Raw genomic sequence first — 19,536 nt, 5'->3', positions numbered from 1 at the left:
AATGGTTGGTAATTTGAAGATCACTAAGGAAAAACTGCCAAGCTACTTACAGCAGTGCTCAGCAAGAGTCGACTGAAAAAAATTGTGGTTGCTTTTAAACTCCTGCCTAATTTGTCCACACTACATCCCACAATCCAGATATTCTATATGGTAAACAAGGCCACTTTGTGTAAATAAAGACTAGCGTCTTCACATTCATGATGATGGTAGCTTTCTGTCAGAGGTTTACAAAGTTGTAGCACCAGGAAGCTGTGCCACATGGTGCCATGCCACGACTTTGTAAACTCCTGGCAAGCAACCCAGAAACAACTGGATAATTAGGAATGTAAACCATGGATGAAAACTCACTGTCATGAGAAATATAATGTCCTATGGTTGTCTAATATCACGGGCTAAGGATTTTAAGCAAATGGTTGAGCCTTCAACCATACAGTGCTATAAGGGATAATAACAACAAAACAAGATGTCACAATTTCTGCAAAACATTTTGGCTCAGAGAGAAAATAAGGAAGGTCTCAACTATTTCAACCTCATCAAAGAATCCATCTGGATGAACAAGGACGTAAAGACTAATAGTAGTAGTAGTGGCATGTGATGCAAGAAAGCAAGTGTATGAGCTTATGCAGCATCAGCCAAAAAAAAAAAAAAAAAAAAAAATCACACCATTCCCTCCAAATGCCTGTCCAGTTCCTCTTTAAATTTATTCAACCTATCAACTTCCACGACAGATGGAAGTTTGTTTCAGCAATTAACCACCTGCTGGCTAAAGGCAAATTTCCGCACATCTATTCTACATCTGTCTTTTCTTAATTTGAATTTATGCCCCCTTAGATTCGTAATCTGAACAAGTGGAAGGATCCCATTAGAATTCAGCGTGCTGAACCCATTCAAGGCCTTATACACCTCAATCAGATCACCACGCAGGTGCCTAGTCTCCAGCCATTGCAATTTGCAGAACTTAAGCCTCTCTTGGTAAGAGGATCCTTTCATTCCCCTCACCAATCTTGTTGCCCTTCTCTGTACACGCTCAAGTAAATCTACATCCTTCCTAAAATGAGGCCTCCAGACCTGGACGCAGTACTCAAGGCGTAGCCAGACCATTGCCTTATACAGAGGGACAATCACCTCCTTCTCCCTGCTAACAAAATTCCTATATATCATTGACAAAACCCCACGACCTGCCCTGGCAGCCTGTCTGCATTGTTCAGAAAACTTCATATCTGACTGCACAATTACTCCCAGGTCTTTTTCATTTTCTACCACCTTAAGTGTAGTACCACACAGTTGGTACGATTCTCTGGGGTTACTTCTATCCATATGCAGTACTTTGCATATTTCAAGGTTAAACTTCAGTTGCCACTTCTTAGCCCATCTGCCCTAATTATCTAGATACTGTTGCAGTAGCACACTGCCATTAACAACCCTGCCAACCTTTGTATCATCTGCAAAATTCAACATTAAGCCTGATTTCATCAATATTATTGATAAATATACAAAACAACAGTGGACCTAACACAGAACCCTGTGGGACACCACTAATAACATTAGTCCACAAAGAGCAGCACCCATTGATTACCACCCTCTATCTTCTCCCACTTAACCATCCTTTTATCCATTATAGCAACTTACCCTTAATACCATTCTAATAATAAAATGTTAGAATTTAGAGAAGTAAGAATCAACACACTTATATTGAGCTTATGCATAACAGTCTAAAGGTGAACATGATCTGTGTTCTCAATTACAGAATTTTTTTTTATGTAAATCCCAAACACGAGAGGTGTTAGAACCTATAGTATTTAGTACTGTGCTTGGGTTGGAGGTTGAGAAGACAAAAGAAGATATTTGTTGACATTGGACTTGAACTTCTGTAGACTGTAATTTTCAGGAAATACGTATGAAGGAAGGTTGTTCCAGAAAACGGCAGTTGAATGAATAAATAAGGAAGATGAAAAGTTGGTTCTGTAGGTTTGAAGTTGGACAGTAAATGGATGTTGGCGGCACGTGTTCGGACTGTTTTGAAAGAGAGAGCGAGAATTATAGAAGCCAATTCAGAAGAACAGTGCCCATGGAAGTATCTGTAGAAGAGGCATGCAGCAGAAACAGTGCGTCTATGAGAAAGCGAGTGGAGAGACTCTGTTAGAGATGAATCATTAATTAACCTAACTGCCCTCTTCTGAATGGAATCAAGAAACCTGAGAGAGGTTTTGGGGGCACCACCTCAGATGTGGGAACAATATTCCATGGCAGGGCGGATTTGCGATTTATACAGAGTGAGCAGCTGTTTGGAAGAAAAGTAATGACGAGAGCGAAAGAGAAAACCAAGTTTTTTAGATACAGAGGAAGCAATATTTGTAATGTGCTTGTGTCAAGGGAGATTAGAAGTCAGGGTAATCCCCAAAAGAGATATATCATTTTGCCTAGAAATCGGAGTGTCACTAATGATAGGCATAGGAGCAGAAGAATCCTTTTTGCGAGATATAAGACAAGACTGAGTTTTAGAAGGGTTGAAATCAACTAAGTTGTCTTTGCCCCACTGGAGAATTACCTGAAGATCGGCATTTAAGGAATTGGTATCAGATTTTCGAGAAGTTGAAGCTGATTGAGCAGGACAAGGTTTCTCAAAATGGAAAGTTGAATGCAATGTGCTATCATCGGCAAAACTATGGATAGGATTTCCAGTCAATGGAAGAAGGTCATTGATATACAAGAGGAAAAGAGTGGGGGAAAGAACTGAACCTTGGGTGACACTGGCATTAGTGGAGAAGTTAGAAGACAGAGAGCCATCTACCATTACCCTCAGTGAGCGATCAGAGAGAAAACTGGATAACCAATTACTAAAAACAGTTGGGAAACCATAAGATGGAAGCTTGTTTAGAAGACCTTTAGGCCAAACATGATCGAAAGCCTTTGAGATGTCAAAAGCTTTGGTTTGGTTTGGTTTTTTTTTTTTTTTTCTTTTTAGGAGCATTAGCAAATATGGCCATATTACTCCGGGATATGCGGGTGTCATTCCCTGACCTTTCTGCATCCTCCATGTTTGGTGGTGACGGGCTAATGTCAAGAGCAACTACTTGTGTTTCACCGAACCTTTCCATTGAATTAGTCCATAAATGGGTAACATAAGCCAGAATATCACCAGTGGATTGACACTAACGGAATCCATACTGGCGATCATTGATCAGACAGAAGGTTTCTAGTTAGTTTAAAGTTTGGTGGTTAATTGATTTCTCCATTACTTTAGAAAGAGTAGAAGTAATTGCAATGAGACGATAATTGGATGGGAGGGATTTGTCTGTCACCCTTTTTAGGAACTGGCTGGATATGAGCAAATTTCCAAGCAGAAGGAAAAACACCTTTGGAATAAGAAAGTGAAAAAAGGCGGCAAAGAATAGGAGTAAGTTCAGGAGCACAGGTTTTGAGAACAAGTCGAGAAATACCATCGGGACCTGGAGCTTCCTTAGCATCAAGATTCGTCAAAATCCTTCTGACATCCTTTTGACGGAAGACCACAGGAGGCATTGAATGGAGCGTGTTGGGAATAGTGAGAGGTGTTTTACCAAAATCGTTAATGCATGAGTTGAAAGAAAAATGGGATGCTAGCAGGTGAGCTTTATATCCTTGGTTGAAGTGACAACAGAACCATCTGGTTTTGACAGAGGAGGGAGCAGAGATGGACAAAAGTTGCAGCCAATAGCTTTGGCAAGAGACCAGAATGCTCGGCTACCATTAGGGCAAGAAGCAAGTTTTCTACTCTTAGCCTTATCAAACTCTAGTTTGGACTGGTTAATAACTGCTTTACAATTGTTGCGAGCTTTGGTGTAGGCAGAAAATTAAACTGAAGAATTAGAAACAAGCCAATTACGATATGCACCATTCTTCTCTTGAACAGCCTTAGCACATTTATTGAAAAACCAAGGTTTAGATAAAGGACGAGATTTTAAAGTGGAATGTGGGATAAAGGATTCCATTCCTGCAAGAATAATTTCACTGACACGATCTGAGCAAACATTGACATCAGAACTTTTGAAACAGTAATCCGACCAAGGAAAAGAAGAAAAGAAGTCTTGCAGGCCATCCCATTTTGCATTCTTGTAATGCCAAACAACACGAGGTTGGGAATAGCCATGAGATGAAGGTTCCATTGGAGAAGAGACAATCACCAAGTTGTGATCTGAAGTGCCTAAAGGACCTCTCACTTCGACCTTGTACTTAGAAGGGTTGTTTGTGAGAAAAAGATCAAGCGTATTGGCTCTTTGATTAGGATTGTCCGGTATTCTTGTATGTAAATGAACAATCTGTGCAAGATCATTAGTAATTGCAACAGCCTCAGCATCTCGACCAGCTGGGTCGGTGTGACTAGAAAACGGAAGCCAGCTGGAGTTGTGAACATTAAAATCACCAAGGAAAATTACCCTACTGTCAGGAAAGTTGGACTGGAGAAAGTCAAGTTGCAAAGAGAGGAAGTCAAAGAGCTCCAAGTGATTAGTGGAGTTGCGAGAACGGTAGGGACAACAGATGAATTTGACACAATGAGGTAGAGAGATTTTAAGCCAGAGAAGATCAAAGAGAGGAGATTCCGAATTGCCAAGTCTCTGACAGGGAATATCAGAACGGACATATGCACAAGTACCACCTTTGAGGCGAAAAGAATCATACAGCGAATAATTTGGGCATCTGAGATGAACAGTAGTTGAATCAACCGATAACTGAGATTCTGTCAGAAAAAGTACGTTTGGTTTGGCAGACTGCAAGTGGAAATGGACATCGTTGAGCTTAGAATTGAGACCACGTATATTTGTGAAATGAATTAGGAAGTGTTTGGGAGGTTTAGATCTTTTCACAGAATTCATGGTGTATTCAATAGTAAGAAAAAGTGGGTGGAACATGCTGTATGAAGTAATGAAATTTTTGGATATGGCGTACACATGGTAAGAATATACCCAGATCCTTGACATAACGTGGCCTCAACAATGCTCCCTGCATACACACTACTCGGACTCCCTCCAGTCACTATCTGGCAGAGTAGAGGTAGCAAGATTATACACTAGCTGATCCGGAAGCCTCCTAGTGAGTTACCAATAGGTTCGGTCCGGTGTACTAACTAGTGGCCAGCCTGCAAACACCGTTTTAGAGCTGTACCCTCGAAATGTAAGGAATATTGGATATCACCACGATGTTCATCATAACCTCAAAAGTCATCAATAATACTGCATGAGGGAAGAGATGGGGAAAGGTTGACCGGAACTTAGCTCTAGAGACTAAACATGGATTCCACCACTTCAAGCCTCCAATAAGCAAAGTGGTGGTATTGCACCGTTTGATGAGAGTCATCTACCACCTAGTACTGCCTGGTAACATAGAGGGGCGGCGTTCCTCCATGTGGTGTGGGTGCCACACCTTAACCCCTGCTTACGTTGGTTCACACCTGGATGGTCACCCACCATGTACTTGTGCATGGAGGTTATACCCAGGTTTACTAACGGTCCCACCATCGTGAAGGTGCAAGCAGAGGATTTGGCTGTCACAAACCGTCCGGACTTCGCCGAAATTGGATCCACTTGACTTGAGTGTTACCCGAATATCAGTTCCATCAGCGTTTTAGACTCACAAGTAGCAAGTACAGCTTGTCTGGCATATCTGAGAGAATGTCTGTGACAACCTCAAGGACCAAATACTGTATATGTAAAGATGGTTTGTGGAAAAATCAATTACTAGGGTTATGTATCTTGATGCTTCCTTTTACTACAGATCAATGAAGATGATCCAGATTATCAGTGCATATACCAATAACATGGTATATCCTCACACATCTCTTCATGGGTGCCTCTGTAGCCAGGTGGTCAGGAGCAGCAGCAGTGGATAGCACACGCTTCTTGATTAGACCGAGGTTCAAGCCCGTGACCACCAAATATGGAGGATCCAGAAAGGTCAGGGAATGACCACTGCATATCCCCGGAGCAATATGGCCTTAGTTGCTAATGCTCCTAAAAACCAAATAACAAACAAACAAACAAATATCTCTTCACGTCTGTGAATTCTTGGATACAAACTTTCTAAATTGATGAAAGGAATGGGGTAAGGTTGATTCTATGGCTAGCACAATTCCAGGACCTAATATCACTGGATTTTTCCCCTTTGGGATTTGATTAATAATCAGGCTTATCTGACACCATTACCAGAAAATTTACAGAATAAGAATTGCTCCTGATTATGTAACACATTAAAATTTTTGTGTAAATTTGTTGGGATATACACTGCACCACTGGTTGTAGGGACACTAAGACGTTAAAATCACTGAGAAAACTTTCAAACCCATGACTTTCATTTAGTGTTGTTTTACTAATTTCAACAATACAATTAAAAATCATATTTATGCCACACTATAGTATGCAAAAAAGCAAAGCTGTATAATAAATCTTAATTTTTTTTTTTTTTTTTAAATCTTACCAGTAAATATTCCAGCTTTTTGTCATGAGTCTGAGTACCACATATGAACACAACTTCACAATCTTCTGGTGACAAATAATGATGCAAGAAGGACAAGTCAGTAGCTGAAAGGCAACTGTGAATCACAGGCCACTGTAAGTGGGCCTTGTAGCCTGGTACTAAAGATTTCAGCATTAAAAGAAGTTCACCCCATGCATAACTAACAGATAATGCAATAAATCCTGCAGCAACTTCCTATAAGTAAAAAAAAAAAAAAAAAAAAAAATATATATATATATATATACTACCATTAAACATTGACAAAAGTTACATTATAATAAAATAAATAATTGAGCATTCATTAGAGGCAGCGACTTGCAATTCCTCCATACGAAGCCGAAATATATTTTAAATTAAATAAAATAAAACATAAGCCAGTAGTATGGCAAAAACTGTAGAGCAAAAATTAACATAAAAATAACCAAATAAACAAACGAACGAAAAAGAAGAATAAAAGTTAGACATAAATAATAGCCCAGAAACCCCTGTATAATTTCGAACTTTAAATCCAATTAACATGACATATATAAAATTTAGAATAATGCCAATTACACGTTAATTTAGCGGTACCCCCCCCCCCCCCCCGAGAGGTAACAGTTCCAAAAGACGTGAAATATCACCAAAAAAAAGGGGGGGGGGGGGTTAAAGGAACTACTGAAAGATGATAAAATCAGAATAAATTAAAATAAAATAGACTGACCATTATGGGGCATAATGGGGCATAATTAAAATAAAATAGACTGACCATTATGGGGCATAATTAAAATAAAATAGACTGACCATTATGGGGCATAATGGTCAGTCTATTTTATTTTAATTTATTCTGATTTTGTTATCTTTCAGTAGTTCCTTTAACCCCCCCCCCCTTTTTTTTGGTAATATTTCATGTCTTTGGAACTGTTACCTCTCGGGGGAGGGTACCACTAAATTAACATGTAATTGGCATTATTCTAAATTTTATATACGTCATGTTAACTGGATTTAAAGTTCGAAATTATATAGGGGTTTCTGGGCTATTATTTATGTCTAACTTTTATTCTTCTTTTTCGTTCGTTTGTTTATTTGGTTATTTTTATGTTAATTTTCGCTCTACAGTTTTTGCCATACTACTGGCTTATGTTTTATTTTATTTAATTTAAAACAAAAATATATATATATATATAGAGCACAGGATGATTCACTACCAGTGCGAGAAACTTGCAGGAGGTGTAGAGGGCACAAAGACGAATCGGAATCACTAGCATTGCAAGGTTCGAAATGCCTTCGTCATACAGTAGATGACGTTGAATGGGAGGTCGCGTGAACAAAGATCCTGCTAGAAGTCAGCATTTGCGAACCGGTTCCCGAGGCAGTAGGATAGATGAGTATTCAAACGTTGAACTGGCCAACATGCACCTCACGTATGGAGCTGCGGACTGTAATGGGCGCGCCGCTCTGCGCTTGTACCAGGAACGTTTCCCACACAGGCGTGCTCCTCATCATGCGATTTTCGCACGTGTGCACAGAAGGTTACGTGAGACTGGTTGTTTCACAAGAGGTACCATGAATCGAGAGCGAATGACGAGGATGCCAGACAATGAGGAGAATGTCCTTAGGCCAACGATTGGGTATTTCCCAATCCACTGTATGAAGGATACTGTCAACAAATCAAATGAGTTCATACCATCTGCAACGAATCCAATCATTGGAGCCTGCAGATTATCCACTCCAGAGGACTTTTGCTACTTGGTTTCTTCAACAGAAATGGTTCGCAAATGCTGACTTCCAGAGGGATAGCTGTTCACACGACCACCCGTTCAACGTCCTCTACCGCATGACGAAGGCATTTCGGACCCTGCAATGCTATGTGATTCCGATTCGTCTTTGTGCCCCCTACACCTCCTGCAAGTTTGTCGCACTGGTAGTGAATCACCCTGTATATATATGGATTACGAAAGGAAAAAAAAAAATTGTTTATAATGAAGTGACCTGAAAGGATGATTCTCAATACAGTGAAACTTCCCTTTAACAGACAGTCAAGGGGAACGAAAATGTGTCCGTTAGAGAGAAATGTCCACTAACAAGAAGTCTGAGGGAGAGAAAAAAAAAAGAAAGAAAGAAAAATCGTTAAACGTTAAATGTAAAATTAAATTAAAATATATACAGATTTTGAACAATATTTTTGTAAATAATATACAATTACATATACAAGAGATAAAGAAAAATCGTTAAACGTTTAATGTAAAATTAAATTAAATTATATACAGATTTTGCACAATATTTTTGTAAATAATATACATACAATTGTGCTATGCATATTATGACTTTATCTTAAGAAAAATACATACAGTAATCACTTATTTTCTTCTGCACCTTCTTCCGGCTGATAATTTTGTTTTCAACATTTGTTTGGAGTAAAGAAACCATCGAAAGTCCTTCAGTATCTTCTTAAGCGGCGAAAAACATTTTTAAACGATTGATTTGTACGAGCGCTTCTATTTTCATCGGTGGTTCATCGTTAATATGTTCTTCGACAGAATGACCTCCTTCCATTTCTTCATCCTCATGAGGAACTTCTTAAAAAATATCGATGATAATGTCGGTGATATCTATAGCACCATCTTCTGTAGTGAGGTTCGAGTCTATATCTATGTAGCCAGGGTCACTTGTGGCTGAAATATCGTACATTATCTTGTTCTTCTTGGTGCTCCACATTGCTGTTCACAACTTCGATTTTTGCGTTTGAGAAGCCAGACTTTACAAAACAGTTCACGACAGTTTGTTTTCTAATTGCGTTTACTGAAGAGGAAATCCATTGAATCGCATCTAGGATGCTGATTTTCTTTGCAAGGTCACTCGCACATGTTACATCGTTCATGTTTGCAATGAGATGTCTTAAAACACGTTTTCTGTAGTGAAGTTTAAATTTTTTTATTATCCCTTGATCCAAGGGCTGACACTCTGCAGATGTGTTTGGTGGCAGAAAAACGATTTGAATGTTGGACAATTCAATGTGCGGGTGAGATGCAGCATTATCCATGAAAAGAATAATTTTTCTGTTTTGACGAATCACGTTTTGGTTAAAGTGACTTATCCATTCGCTCATGATATCTCGTGTCATCCACGCTTTTTATAAGGATTTCCTAATTCATTTCACAAATATACGTGGTCTCAATTCTAATCTCAACGATGTCCATTTCCACTTGCAGTCTGCCAAACCCCATGTACTTTTTCTGACAGAATCTCAGTTATCGGTTGATTCAACTACTGTTCATCTCAGATGCCCAACTTATTCGCTGTATGATTCCTTTCGCCTCAAAGGTGGTACTTGTGCATATGTCCGTTCTGATATTCCCTGTCAGAGACTTGCCAATTTGGAATCTCCTCTCTTTGATCTTCTCTGGCTTAAAATCTCTCTACCTCATTGTGTCAAATTCATCTGTTGTCTCTACCGTTCTCCCAACTCCACTAATCACTTGGAGCTCTTTGACTTCCTCTCGTTGCAACTTGACTTTCTCCAGTCCAACTTTCCTAACAGTGAGGTAATTTTCCTTGGTGATTTTAATGTTCACAATTCCAGCTGGCTTCCGTTTTCTAGTCACACCGACCCAGCAGGTCGAGATGCTGAGGCTTTTGCAATTACTAATGACCTAGCACAGATTGTTCATTTACCTACAAGAATACCGGACAATCCGAATCATACAGCCAATACGCTTGATCTTTTTCTCACAAACAACCCTTCTAAGTACACGGTCGAAGTGAGAGGTCCTTTAGGCACTTCAGATCACAACTTGGTGATTGTCTCTTCTCCAATGGAACCTTTATCTCATGGCTATTCCCAACCTCGTGTTGTTTGGCATTACAAGAATGCAAAATGGGATGACCTGCGAGACTTCTTTTCTTCTTTTCCTTGGTCAGATTACTGTTTCAAAACTCCTGATGTCAACGTTTGCTCAGATCGTGTCAGTGAAATTATTCTTGCAGGAATGGAATCCTTTATCCCACACTCCACTTTAAAATCTCGTCCTTTATCTAAACCTTGGTTTTCCAATAAATGTGCTAAGGCTGTTCAAGAGAAGAATGTTGCATATCGTAATTGGCTTGTTTCTAATTCTTCAGTTTCATTTTCTGCCTACACCAAAGCTCGCAACAATTGTAAAGCAGTTATTAATCAGTCCAAACTAGAGTTTGAACAGGCTAAGAGTAGAAAACTTGCTTCTTGCCCTAATGGTAGCCGAGCATTCTGGTCTCTTGCCAAAGCTATTGGCCGCAACTTTTGCCCATCTCTGCTTCCACCTCTGTCCAAACCAGATGGTTCTGTTGTCACTTCAGCCAAGGATAAAGCTGACCTGCTAGCATCCCATTTTTCTTCCAGCTCATGTATTAATGAACTTGGTAAAACACCTCCCACCATTCCCAACACGGTCCATTCAATGCCTCCTGTGGTCTTCCGTCAAAAGGATATCAGAAGGATTTTGATGAATCTTGATGCTAAGAAAGCTCCAGGTCCTGATGGTATTTCTCCACTTGTTCTCAAAATCTGTGCTCCTGAACTTACTCCTATTCTTTGCCGCCTTTTTTCACTTTCTTATTCCAAAGGTGTTTTTCCTTCTGCTTGGAAATTTGCTCATATCCAGCCAGTTCCTAAAAAGGGTGACAAATCCCTCCCATCCAATTATCGTCCCATTGCAATTACTTCTACTCTTTCTAAAGTAATGGAGAAATCAATTAACCGCCAACTCTTAAACTACCTAGAAACCTTCCGTCTGATCAACGATCGCCAGTATGGATTCCGTCGGTGTCGATCCACTGGTGATATTCTGGCTTATGTTACCCATTTATGGACTACTTCAATGGAAAGGTTCGGTGAAACACAAGCAGTTGCTCTTGACATCTCAAAGGCTTTCGATCGTGTTTGGCATAAAGGTCTTCTAAACAAGCTTCCATCTTATGGTTTGCCAACTGTTTTTAGTAATTGGTTATCCAGTTTTCTCTCTGATCGCTCACTGAGGGTAATGGTAGATGGCTCTCTGTCTTCTAACTTCTCCACTAATGCCAGTGTCACCCAAGGTTCAGTTCTTTCCCCCACTCTTTTCCTCTTGTATATCAATGACCTTCTTCCATTGACTGGAAATCCTATCCATAGTTTTGCCGATGATAGCACATTGCATTCAACTTTCCATTTTGAGAAACCTTGCTCTGCTCAATCAGCTTCAACTTCTCGAAAATCTGCTACCAATTCCTTAAATGCCGATCTTCAGGTAATTCTCCAGTGGGGCAAAGACAACTTAGTTGATTTCAACCCTTCTAAAACTCAGTCTTGTCTTATATCTCGCAAAAAGGATTCTTCTGCTCCTATGCTTATCTTTAGTGACACTCCAATTTCTAGGCAAAAGGATATATCTCTTTTGGGGATTACCCTGACTTCTAATCTCTCTTGGCACAAGCACATTACAAATATTGCTTCCTCTGCATCTAAAAAACTTGGTTTTCTCTTTCGCTCTCGGCGTTACTTTTCTTCCAAACAGCTGCTCACTCTGTATAAATCGCAAATCCGCCCTGCCATGGAATATTGTTCCCACATTTGGGGTGGTGCCCCCAAAACCTCTCTCAGGCTTCTTGATTCCATTCAGAAGAGAGCAGTTAGGTTAATTAATGATTCATCTCTAACAGAGTCTCTCCACTCGCTTTCTCATAGACGTACTGTTTCTGCTGCATGCCTCTTCTACAGATATTTCCATGGGCACTGTTCTTCTGAATTGGCTTCTATAATTCCCGCTCTCTCTTTCAAAACAGTCCGAACACGTGCCGCCACCAGCCAACATCCATTTACTGTCCAACTTCAAACCCACAGAACCAACTTTTCATCTTCCTCATTTATTCATTCAACTGCCGTTTTCTGGAACAACCTTCCTTCATACGTATTTCCTGAAAATTACAATCTACAGAAGTTCAAGTCCAATGTCAACAAATACTTCTTTCGTCTTCTCAACCTCCAACCCAAGCACGGTACTAAGTACTATAGGTTCTAATACCTCTCGTGTTTGGGGTTCACATAAAAAAAAAAAAAAAAAGACTTCCAGTCAACATTCAAAAGATTAAACTTTATGCCCTTAAATCAATGAGGATTTTGTGGTTTTCCTATAACAAGAGGTTGTTCAAAGTCTCCCATCATATTTGTACACAATAGTACAGTCAATCGTTCCTTAGAAATTTTTCTGCCCTGGCACTTTTCGTTTTTTAGACTCATTGTTTTTTCAGGAAGAGCTTTAAAAAACAACCATTTCGTCACAGTTGTAAATATCCTTAGCTTCAAAATCAAGACATAAATCTTCCAATTTGACGGTCCACTCTGTTAGAACCCAAGTATCAACAGATCCACCTTCACCACTTACGGTTTTCCAATAAATTTTATGCCGAGTTTTGAACTTGTCTAGCCATCCCACAGAAGCTTTGAACTCATTTACTCCCCTTTTCCCTAATAATAGGCCCATTAATGGGAATTTTTTTAGCACGTTCGCGACAAAACCACTCATACGTAACATTGTCAATTTGAAGTCCAACAGTTTTCGGGAATGATTTTTGAACCTGATCATTTCCGTGTTGCCAAAATTGTTTGAGCAGTTCATTTTTTTTTTTATTTTGGATGTCGCTTACCTGCGTCTTCCCGATTTTGAATTTTGCAGCGAGATTGCGAACACTTATTTTTTTGCCGATCATACGCATTAATGAGTTCGACTCATTTTTAAAGTTAAATGTTTACGAGAAGACATTGTGCACTTCACACGACACTGAACAAAACTGAAAACTTGAAACTGAAAAGACGAAAGGCCGTCCATATTCCCCCCACCCTGCACACACCGAATTCATCAGAAGTTTTACGCGTGCCTTAAAATTCTTGAAAAAGGGTTTAGAACCGCGACGTAAACCTTGATAAAATTCAGAGAATCGGAAATAGAAAATAAACACACGATTGAGGCAATACGTGGAAGAAACGTTCCTAGAAAAGGGGCCGTGAGCTCGCCCGCTGTCCATTATGGGGAGATCAAATTAAGTGCTAATCTAAACGAAACAGTGCAGATTGCCTGTCCGCGTCCGTTACAGAGAATGTCCGCTAGACAGAAGCTGCAAACACGTTAAAACCAATAGAGGTGAGTTGGAGAATTTGAAAATGTCCGTTGTAGAGAGATGTCCGTTAATGAGAGGTGTCCGTTAGGAGAAGTTTCACTGTATTTACAAAATAAATAAAGAACTGAGATTAACTGAATGATTTGGTCTTTTTTAATGGTGCATTTGCAAAAGAACTGAGTACAGCATAAATATGTAAATAAACAATGAACACAGATGCTGCCTGAGAGGAGGCGACCTGAAAATTTTCAAATCACCAAAGATAGGGCAACAGGGAGAATGGAAGCCTGGGAAAACCTTAGCATAAATAACTAAATACTAACTGAGATGTGTAAAGCCTGATGTCGGAAAAAATTTCACATCATAAAATATAAGAGCCTGAATTTTTGTTCCCAAGGTTGCACAAACTTAGAAATGAAGCATTAAACCATGCATTTTCTGAGTACATCTGTAAAAATTCAAACCCTCCCAACCTTCAAATCATCATCAAACTATGACAGCTTTCCCTGCAGTCCCTCATGAGTGTCAGTAACAGAGGCCACAAACAGGAGAGAAGACTACAGCACATATCCCTGACAAATTCCATTTGCTACACTAGTCAACTCTGAAGAAGGACCATTTATCACTGCCCTGTTGGCACCTCTGTAGCCAGGTGAACAGGAGCAGCAGTGCATAGCACATACTTCTTGATTAGACCAGGGTTTGAGCCCGTGACCACCAAATACGAAGGATGCGGAAAGGTCGGGGAATGACCACCGCATATCCCCGGAGCAATATGGCCTTAGTTGCTAATGCTCCTAAAAAAAAAACAAATAACAACAACTGCCCTGTTTCCTAATCCTCAGCAAGCCACTAATCTACCAATGTCAACAGGTCTCTTGCCTTGAATACTTTTATCTTCTTCATTTAAAAGCCAAAATACTTTTTTTTATTCAGACTGGAACTACCACTAGTAACTGAAGTAAACTGAGATAGGGCCAAATCACCATTTGTGATAGCTTTTTTTTTTTTTTTTTGATTTGGTAGTTGTTGGTGCATCGGCTTCTGTGGCCATATTGCACCTCCCAAGGTTTTTGCAGTACTTTGATCCAAGCCCGAGGCGGGAATCGAACCCGCGACCTTTGGGTTGCCGGGCAGGTACTTTACCCACTCGGCTAGCCCGGTCGGCCATTTGTGATAGCTAATAAAATGTTCTCTTAAATCCTTGGTGGCCTCTGTAGTTTTTTTTTTAACCAATATCTCATCATAGCTTGTAGTTCTTTTTTGTCAGCACTGTTGGATGTTTTATTACACTACAGCCTGGTACTAAAGATTTCAGCATTAAAATTATTTGAATGATTAATTCAAATCATTAAAAAGTTATGGGGGATCTAGCTTCTGATAAAATCTGTTCATCAAAATATATTGCCAGTGCATTAGTGGCTAATTTCACGTGTAAATAAGGGAACTAACTTTCATAGGATCAAGTGAAAATCGTAATTAGGACTGCTCATGAGACATGAAAACATATGCACTGAAAACACCCCAAAGTGCATCAATCTAAAGGCATATTTGAAGTCATGGCTTTCCTCACTCAAATAAGTTCAAACATGTTAGCTGCATCCTGACTGCTACAGATGCATATAGTTCTGCTGCAACCACAAGGAGTTCCTAGAAGATTTTGCACTTGGTTATTTTACCAATAAAATAAATTTGAATGCCACCTAATTTGACTGTGAAGATATTTTTGTGTTGTTCTGTACCATAATGTTGCTTTATGAAAAAAAATCCCTTTGCAATATTAACAGGTTTGGAGCTTACAAAAGAAAACAGCTGTCACTTTGCATCTGTGCCCATCATAAAATGAGAAATCCTCTATTGTCTCTTTTATTTAATCATTCACTTTTAAATCTACATTTGCTAAAACTGAAAATTCAGTAAATTCTGAAAGACAGTAACAGTCATTATATGCAGGACCTCACAGCCAGTGATAAAAGTTTGATGAATCCTGAAATGAAAAGATACAGCATGTAACTTTTGGACCACTGAATAGTCTGTTCAGCCTCATCGCTAAAGAAAAACAAAACCCAACATAAAACAACAGTTAGGAAAACGAGGAGAGGGAGAAAGAAAAATGATTAATTTATCGAAAAGAGGATAAACACAGAGAATGGGAACAAAAGATTTTTAAAACTGCTAAAAAAAAAAAAAAAAAAAAAACCAACCTTCATTTTATTATCACTGAAATAAAATTATATATTAGACATTAATCCAGAGAAATGCTCTTGAATTATTTCCCTAATAATAAGAATATCATTGTTATTTAAATGAAATTTAATTAATGAAATGAAAATTTAAGATGAAAATGGAATGAAGTTTAAATGTTATTTAATTGAAATAGTAACTGTTAAAGATGTCAATAGCAATAAACATCACACAGTAATCTGCAGACACTATTTCATGTCTAAAAATTAATGTACACCTAACCTTACAATCAATTAAATTTATCATTCATAATGGTAAAAGAAAAGGAAATACTCCAATAATCGAGTTTCCTTGATCCTTATACACTATTTTAAATAGTCATTTGCAAACTTGAATTTTGGAAAGAAATAATTAAAAGAAACAAAAATTATGGTTCCTCCAATTCAGTCAAGACTATCACACATAATTTGCATGCTTAACAGTGTTCAGTGAGCTGCATAAGTGGTGTGCCCATAGTGCGCATCATTAGCTGTCATCATTAGCTGACATATAACGACTTAGATTTTACAAACGTAACATAATTAATTAAACATAACTTGAAATGGAAGTTATATAAATGGAACACGTAGATAATACTCGATACTGAAAAATATATATAGATATATAGTGTTATAACTGTGTTGGGATACAATTAGGGTTATAATTTTGTACTGAAATTGAAATTTTATTGAAATTAAATTGAAATCATGACTCAGACCAGAGCAGCAAAGCAAAAGGCTCAAGCTAATGGGAGTGCTGTGGCTCAGGGGAGAACTGAGAGGGGCGGTTTCCCTCTGAATCACAGCCTTTTAAAATGCACTGCTTGCGTGATGTTTGGGGATCAATCAGGACATGAAATTGCCATGAGGGATGTCTTTGTATGTGCGTGATGTAAGGAAAGTTCAGGGAATGATCAGGCAGATAAATCAGGAGACAACTCAGCGTTGTTATGGGCCTATATGAGAGCTTGAAGGCAGGGTGGATGCCCCTGAAGGATCAAAATTGAAGGGGCCCATCAAACTCTCAGCTGCCCACATCAATGGCAGAGCTTGCACTTGATCATCATGCAACACCGCTGAACCCCTAAGGCAGAATGCGCTGGTCCCACAGGAACTAGTAGTTGTTAGTGACTCTACTGTCAGGTAAATGGGGAACATGGTATGTAAAAAGGATAGGTGGAACAGGACTAGGGTATGTCTGCCAGGGGCAAAGGTTGATGACGTTGTAGAGCGGATATCACTTTTTAAGGGCACAAAAGGTGATATTGTTGTACACGTTGGCACTAATCATAGTAAGAGTAGGAGACCGGTGGAATTACTTAACAAGTACAGGTCACTGTTGTAAAAAAGCCATGAATTAGGGTTGAATTTGAAAGTGTCTGCAATTATGCCCAGACAAGATAGGAGGGAGTATATGATGAGAGCCTTGTCGATCAATTCGGCCCTGGAAAGATTGCATGGCTCAAGGAGTAGAATTTTTTTCAGCCTGGTCTGTACTTGTTAACAGGAGAGACTGCTTCTTAAATAGAAAGGGCGCAAGAATATTTGCTGATGCTATCGAGGCAGTGTTAGGTGGGTCGGAAAACTGCTAGCTTAGGGGATACAAGGACTAATAGATTAATAGTAGCCACTGGCAGAGGTGAAAGTGATTCTTGTGCTGCTTCTATTGGAATGAGCAGCAGCGTGGAAAACAAGATGCAGGGTATTTCAGAGACTTGCTGGGAGTCATTGCAGTACAAGTAAACACATGGGTTGTGTTAGATTAGCTAACAACAGGAACAGGTGCATGTATACATGCACCACAAAGACGAACAAAGACGAATAGATTAACAGTAGCCACTGGCAGAGGTGAAAGAGATTCTTGCACTGCTTCTATTGGAATGAGCAGAAGCCTGAAAAACAAGATTCAGGATTTCAGAGACTGCTGGGAGTCATTGCGGTACAAGTAAACACATGGGTTGAAAAACAAGATTCAGGTTGAAATTCAAGTTGAAAAACAAGATTCAGGATTTCAGAGACTGCTGGGAGTCATTGCGGTACAAGTAAACACATGGGTTGTGTTAGGGTAGCTAAGAATAGAAATAGGTGCATATATACTTGCGTGTACACCAATGCTAGGAGTTTAGTAAATAAATTTGATGAATTTGACGTATTGCTCAAAACATCAAAGGCAGATATTGTTGGGATATCAGAGACTTGGTGTCACACAGATATAAGGAATGCAGAACTGGAATTTGGGGAGTACAACGTCTACAGAAAGGATAGACTGGATAGGAAGGGAGGAGGGGTTATGCTATTAGTTAAGAAATACATAAAATCCAAGGAAATGAAGCCAGTGGACATCGGTGGACAGTGCAGTGTCGAGTCAGTTTGGTGTGACATAAGCATTGGGAGATCAAAATTGAGAGTAGGAGTGTGCTATAGACCTAATGACTCTGATGAGTATAATAAGAAACTGTACAGGGAAATAGAGTGGGCCAGTAAATCAGAGAGTCTTATAATGGGAGATTTTAATTTCCCAGATATTGACTGGAATTTGGGGGCTGGTCACTCCCACACTAGCAAGGCTTTTGTGGATTTATTGGATGATTGTTTTCTACATCAGCATGTTCGGGAGGCAACTAGAGGGTGTAATACTCTTGATCTGATTATCAGTAGTGGTTCTTCATGCATTAAGAATCTGCAGATAAAGCAACCACTAGGTGGCAGTGATCACAGTGTGCTGAAGTGGGATTTACTCAAAGAGGTAACTACCATTAGGGGTAAAGGGAAGGGTTATTGCTTTTGTAAAGGCGACTACGATGGACTGAGACAGTATTTAAATTCTATACAGTGGGACCAACTGATGATGTTACCAACAGCAAATGCAAAATGGGAAGCATTCAAAGAACTTATCTTGGAAGCTACTAGGCTTTACATACCAACTAAGAAATATTGTTCAAGGTTTAGGCCTAAATGGATGTCAGATGAACTGATGAGGCATATGGCAGAGAAGAAACATGCATGGGATACATACAAATTAACACATGACACAGAAGCCTATGATAGATACAAGTTGATCTGTAACCAAGTTCCAAAGGAGGTTAGGCAGGCAAAGGCAGATTACGAGAAATCTTTGGCAAGGGATGCAAAGAAAAACAGCAAAGAGTTCTTTACTTATGTAAACTCTAGAAGGAAGGGGATGATTCAGATTGGTCCACTTGATATCGATGGGTCAACTGTTGACGATCCTGCTCAGGTAGCTAACAAACTAAATGAATATTTTGCATCGACATTCACACATGAGGAGTTATTTAGCGAGGGGAAAGCCAGAGGTGTATTCAACTCTAGCAGTAAGCTAGAGAATCTAGTAATAACTGAGAGTAAAGTGGAGGAGAAATTGTTGAGGATAAACACAAGAAAGGCACCCGGAGTGGATGGGATCTATCCAGTTATATTAAAGGAGGCAGCAAAGGAAGTAAGCAAACCCTTAGCCATAATTATGAGAGCTTCCTTGGACTCAGGGGAGGAACCCACAGACTGGAGATGTGCAAATGTGACCCCAATTCACAAAGGAGAATCAAAGGCTGACACAAGCAATTATAGACCTGTGAGTTTAACTTCTGTTCCAGGAAAATTAATGGAGGCACTAGTAAAGAAGCACTGCAGGATCATTTAGACAAGACTTCAGTTATAGCTCGGACACAGCATGGTTTTGTTAAGGGGAAGTCTTGCCTGA

At 39.4% G+C, this 19,536-nt stretch overlaps 1 protein-coding gene across 1 annotated transcript in view; it reads right to left on the bottom strand.

Annotated features, from left to right (window-relative positions):
• Positions 1 to 19,536, bottom strand: part of LOC150080137 (uncharacterized) — a 193,249-nt gene that overhangs the window by 60,518 nt on the left and 113,195 nt on the right. Inside the window, exon 12 of the mRNA XM_090380625.1 lies at positions 6,451 to 6,684. Coding sequence (XP_090236751.1) covers positions 6,451 to 6,684 — 234 coding nt within the window. The remainder of the gene's footprint in view (positions 1 to 6,450; positions 6,685 to 19,536) is intronic.

The sequence above is a fragment of the Mastigoproctus giganteus genome, chromosome 9 (assembly GCF_048544385.1).
Source record: "Mastigoproctus giganteus isolate SK-2022 chromosome 9, ASM4854438v1, whole genome shotgun sequence".
In the NCBI taxonomy this organism is placed as follows: Eukaryota; Metazoa; Arthropoda; class Arachnida; order Uropygi; family Thelyphonidae; genus Mastigoproctus; species Mastigoproctus giganteus.
The sequence above is the reverse complement of the archived record's forward strand: the minus strand, read 5'-3'. Positions and strand labels throughout refer to the sequence as shown.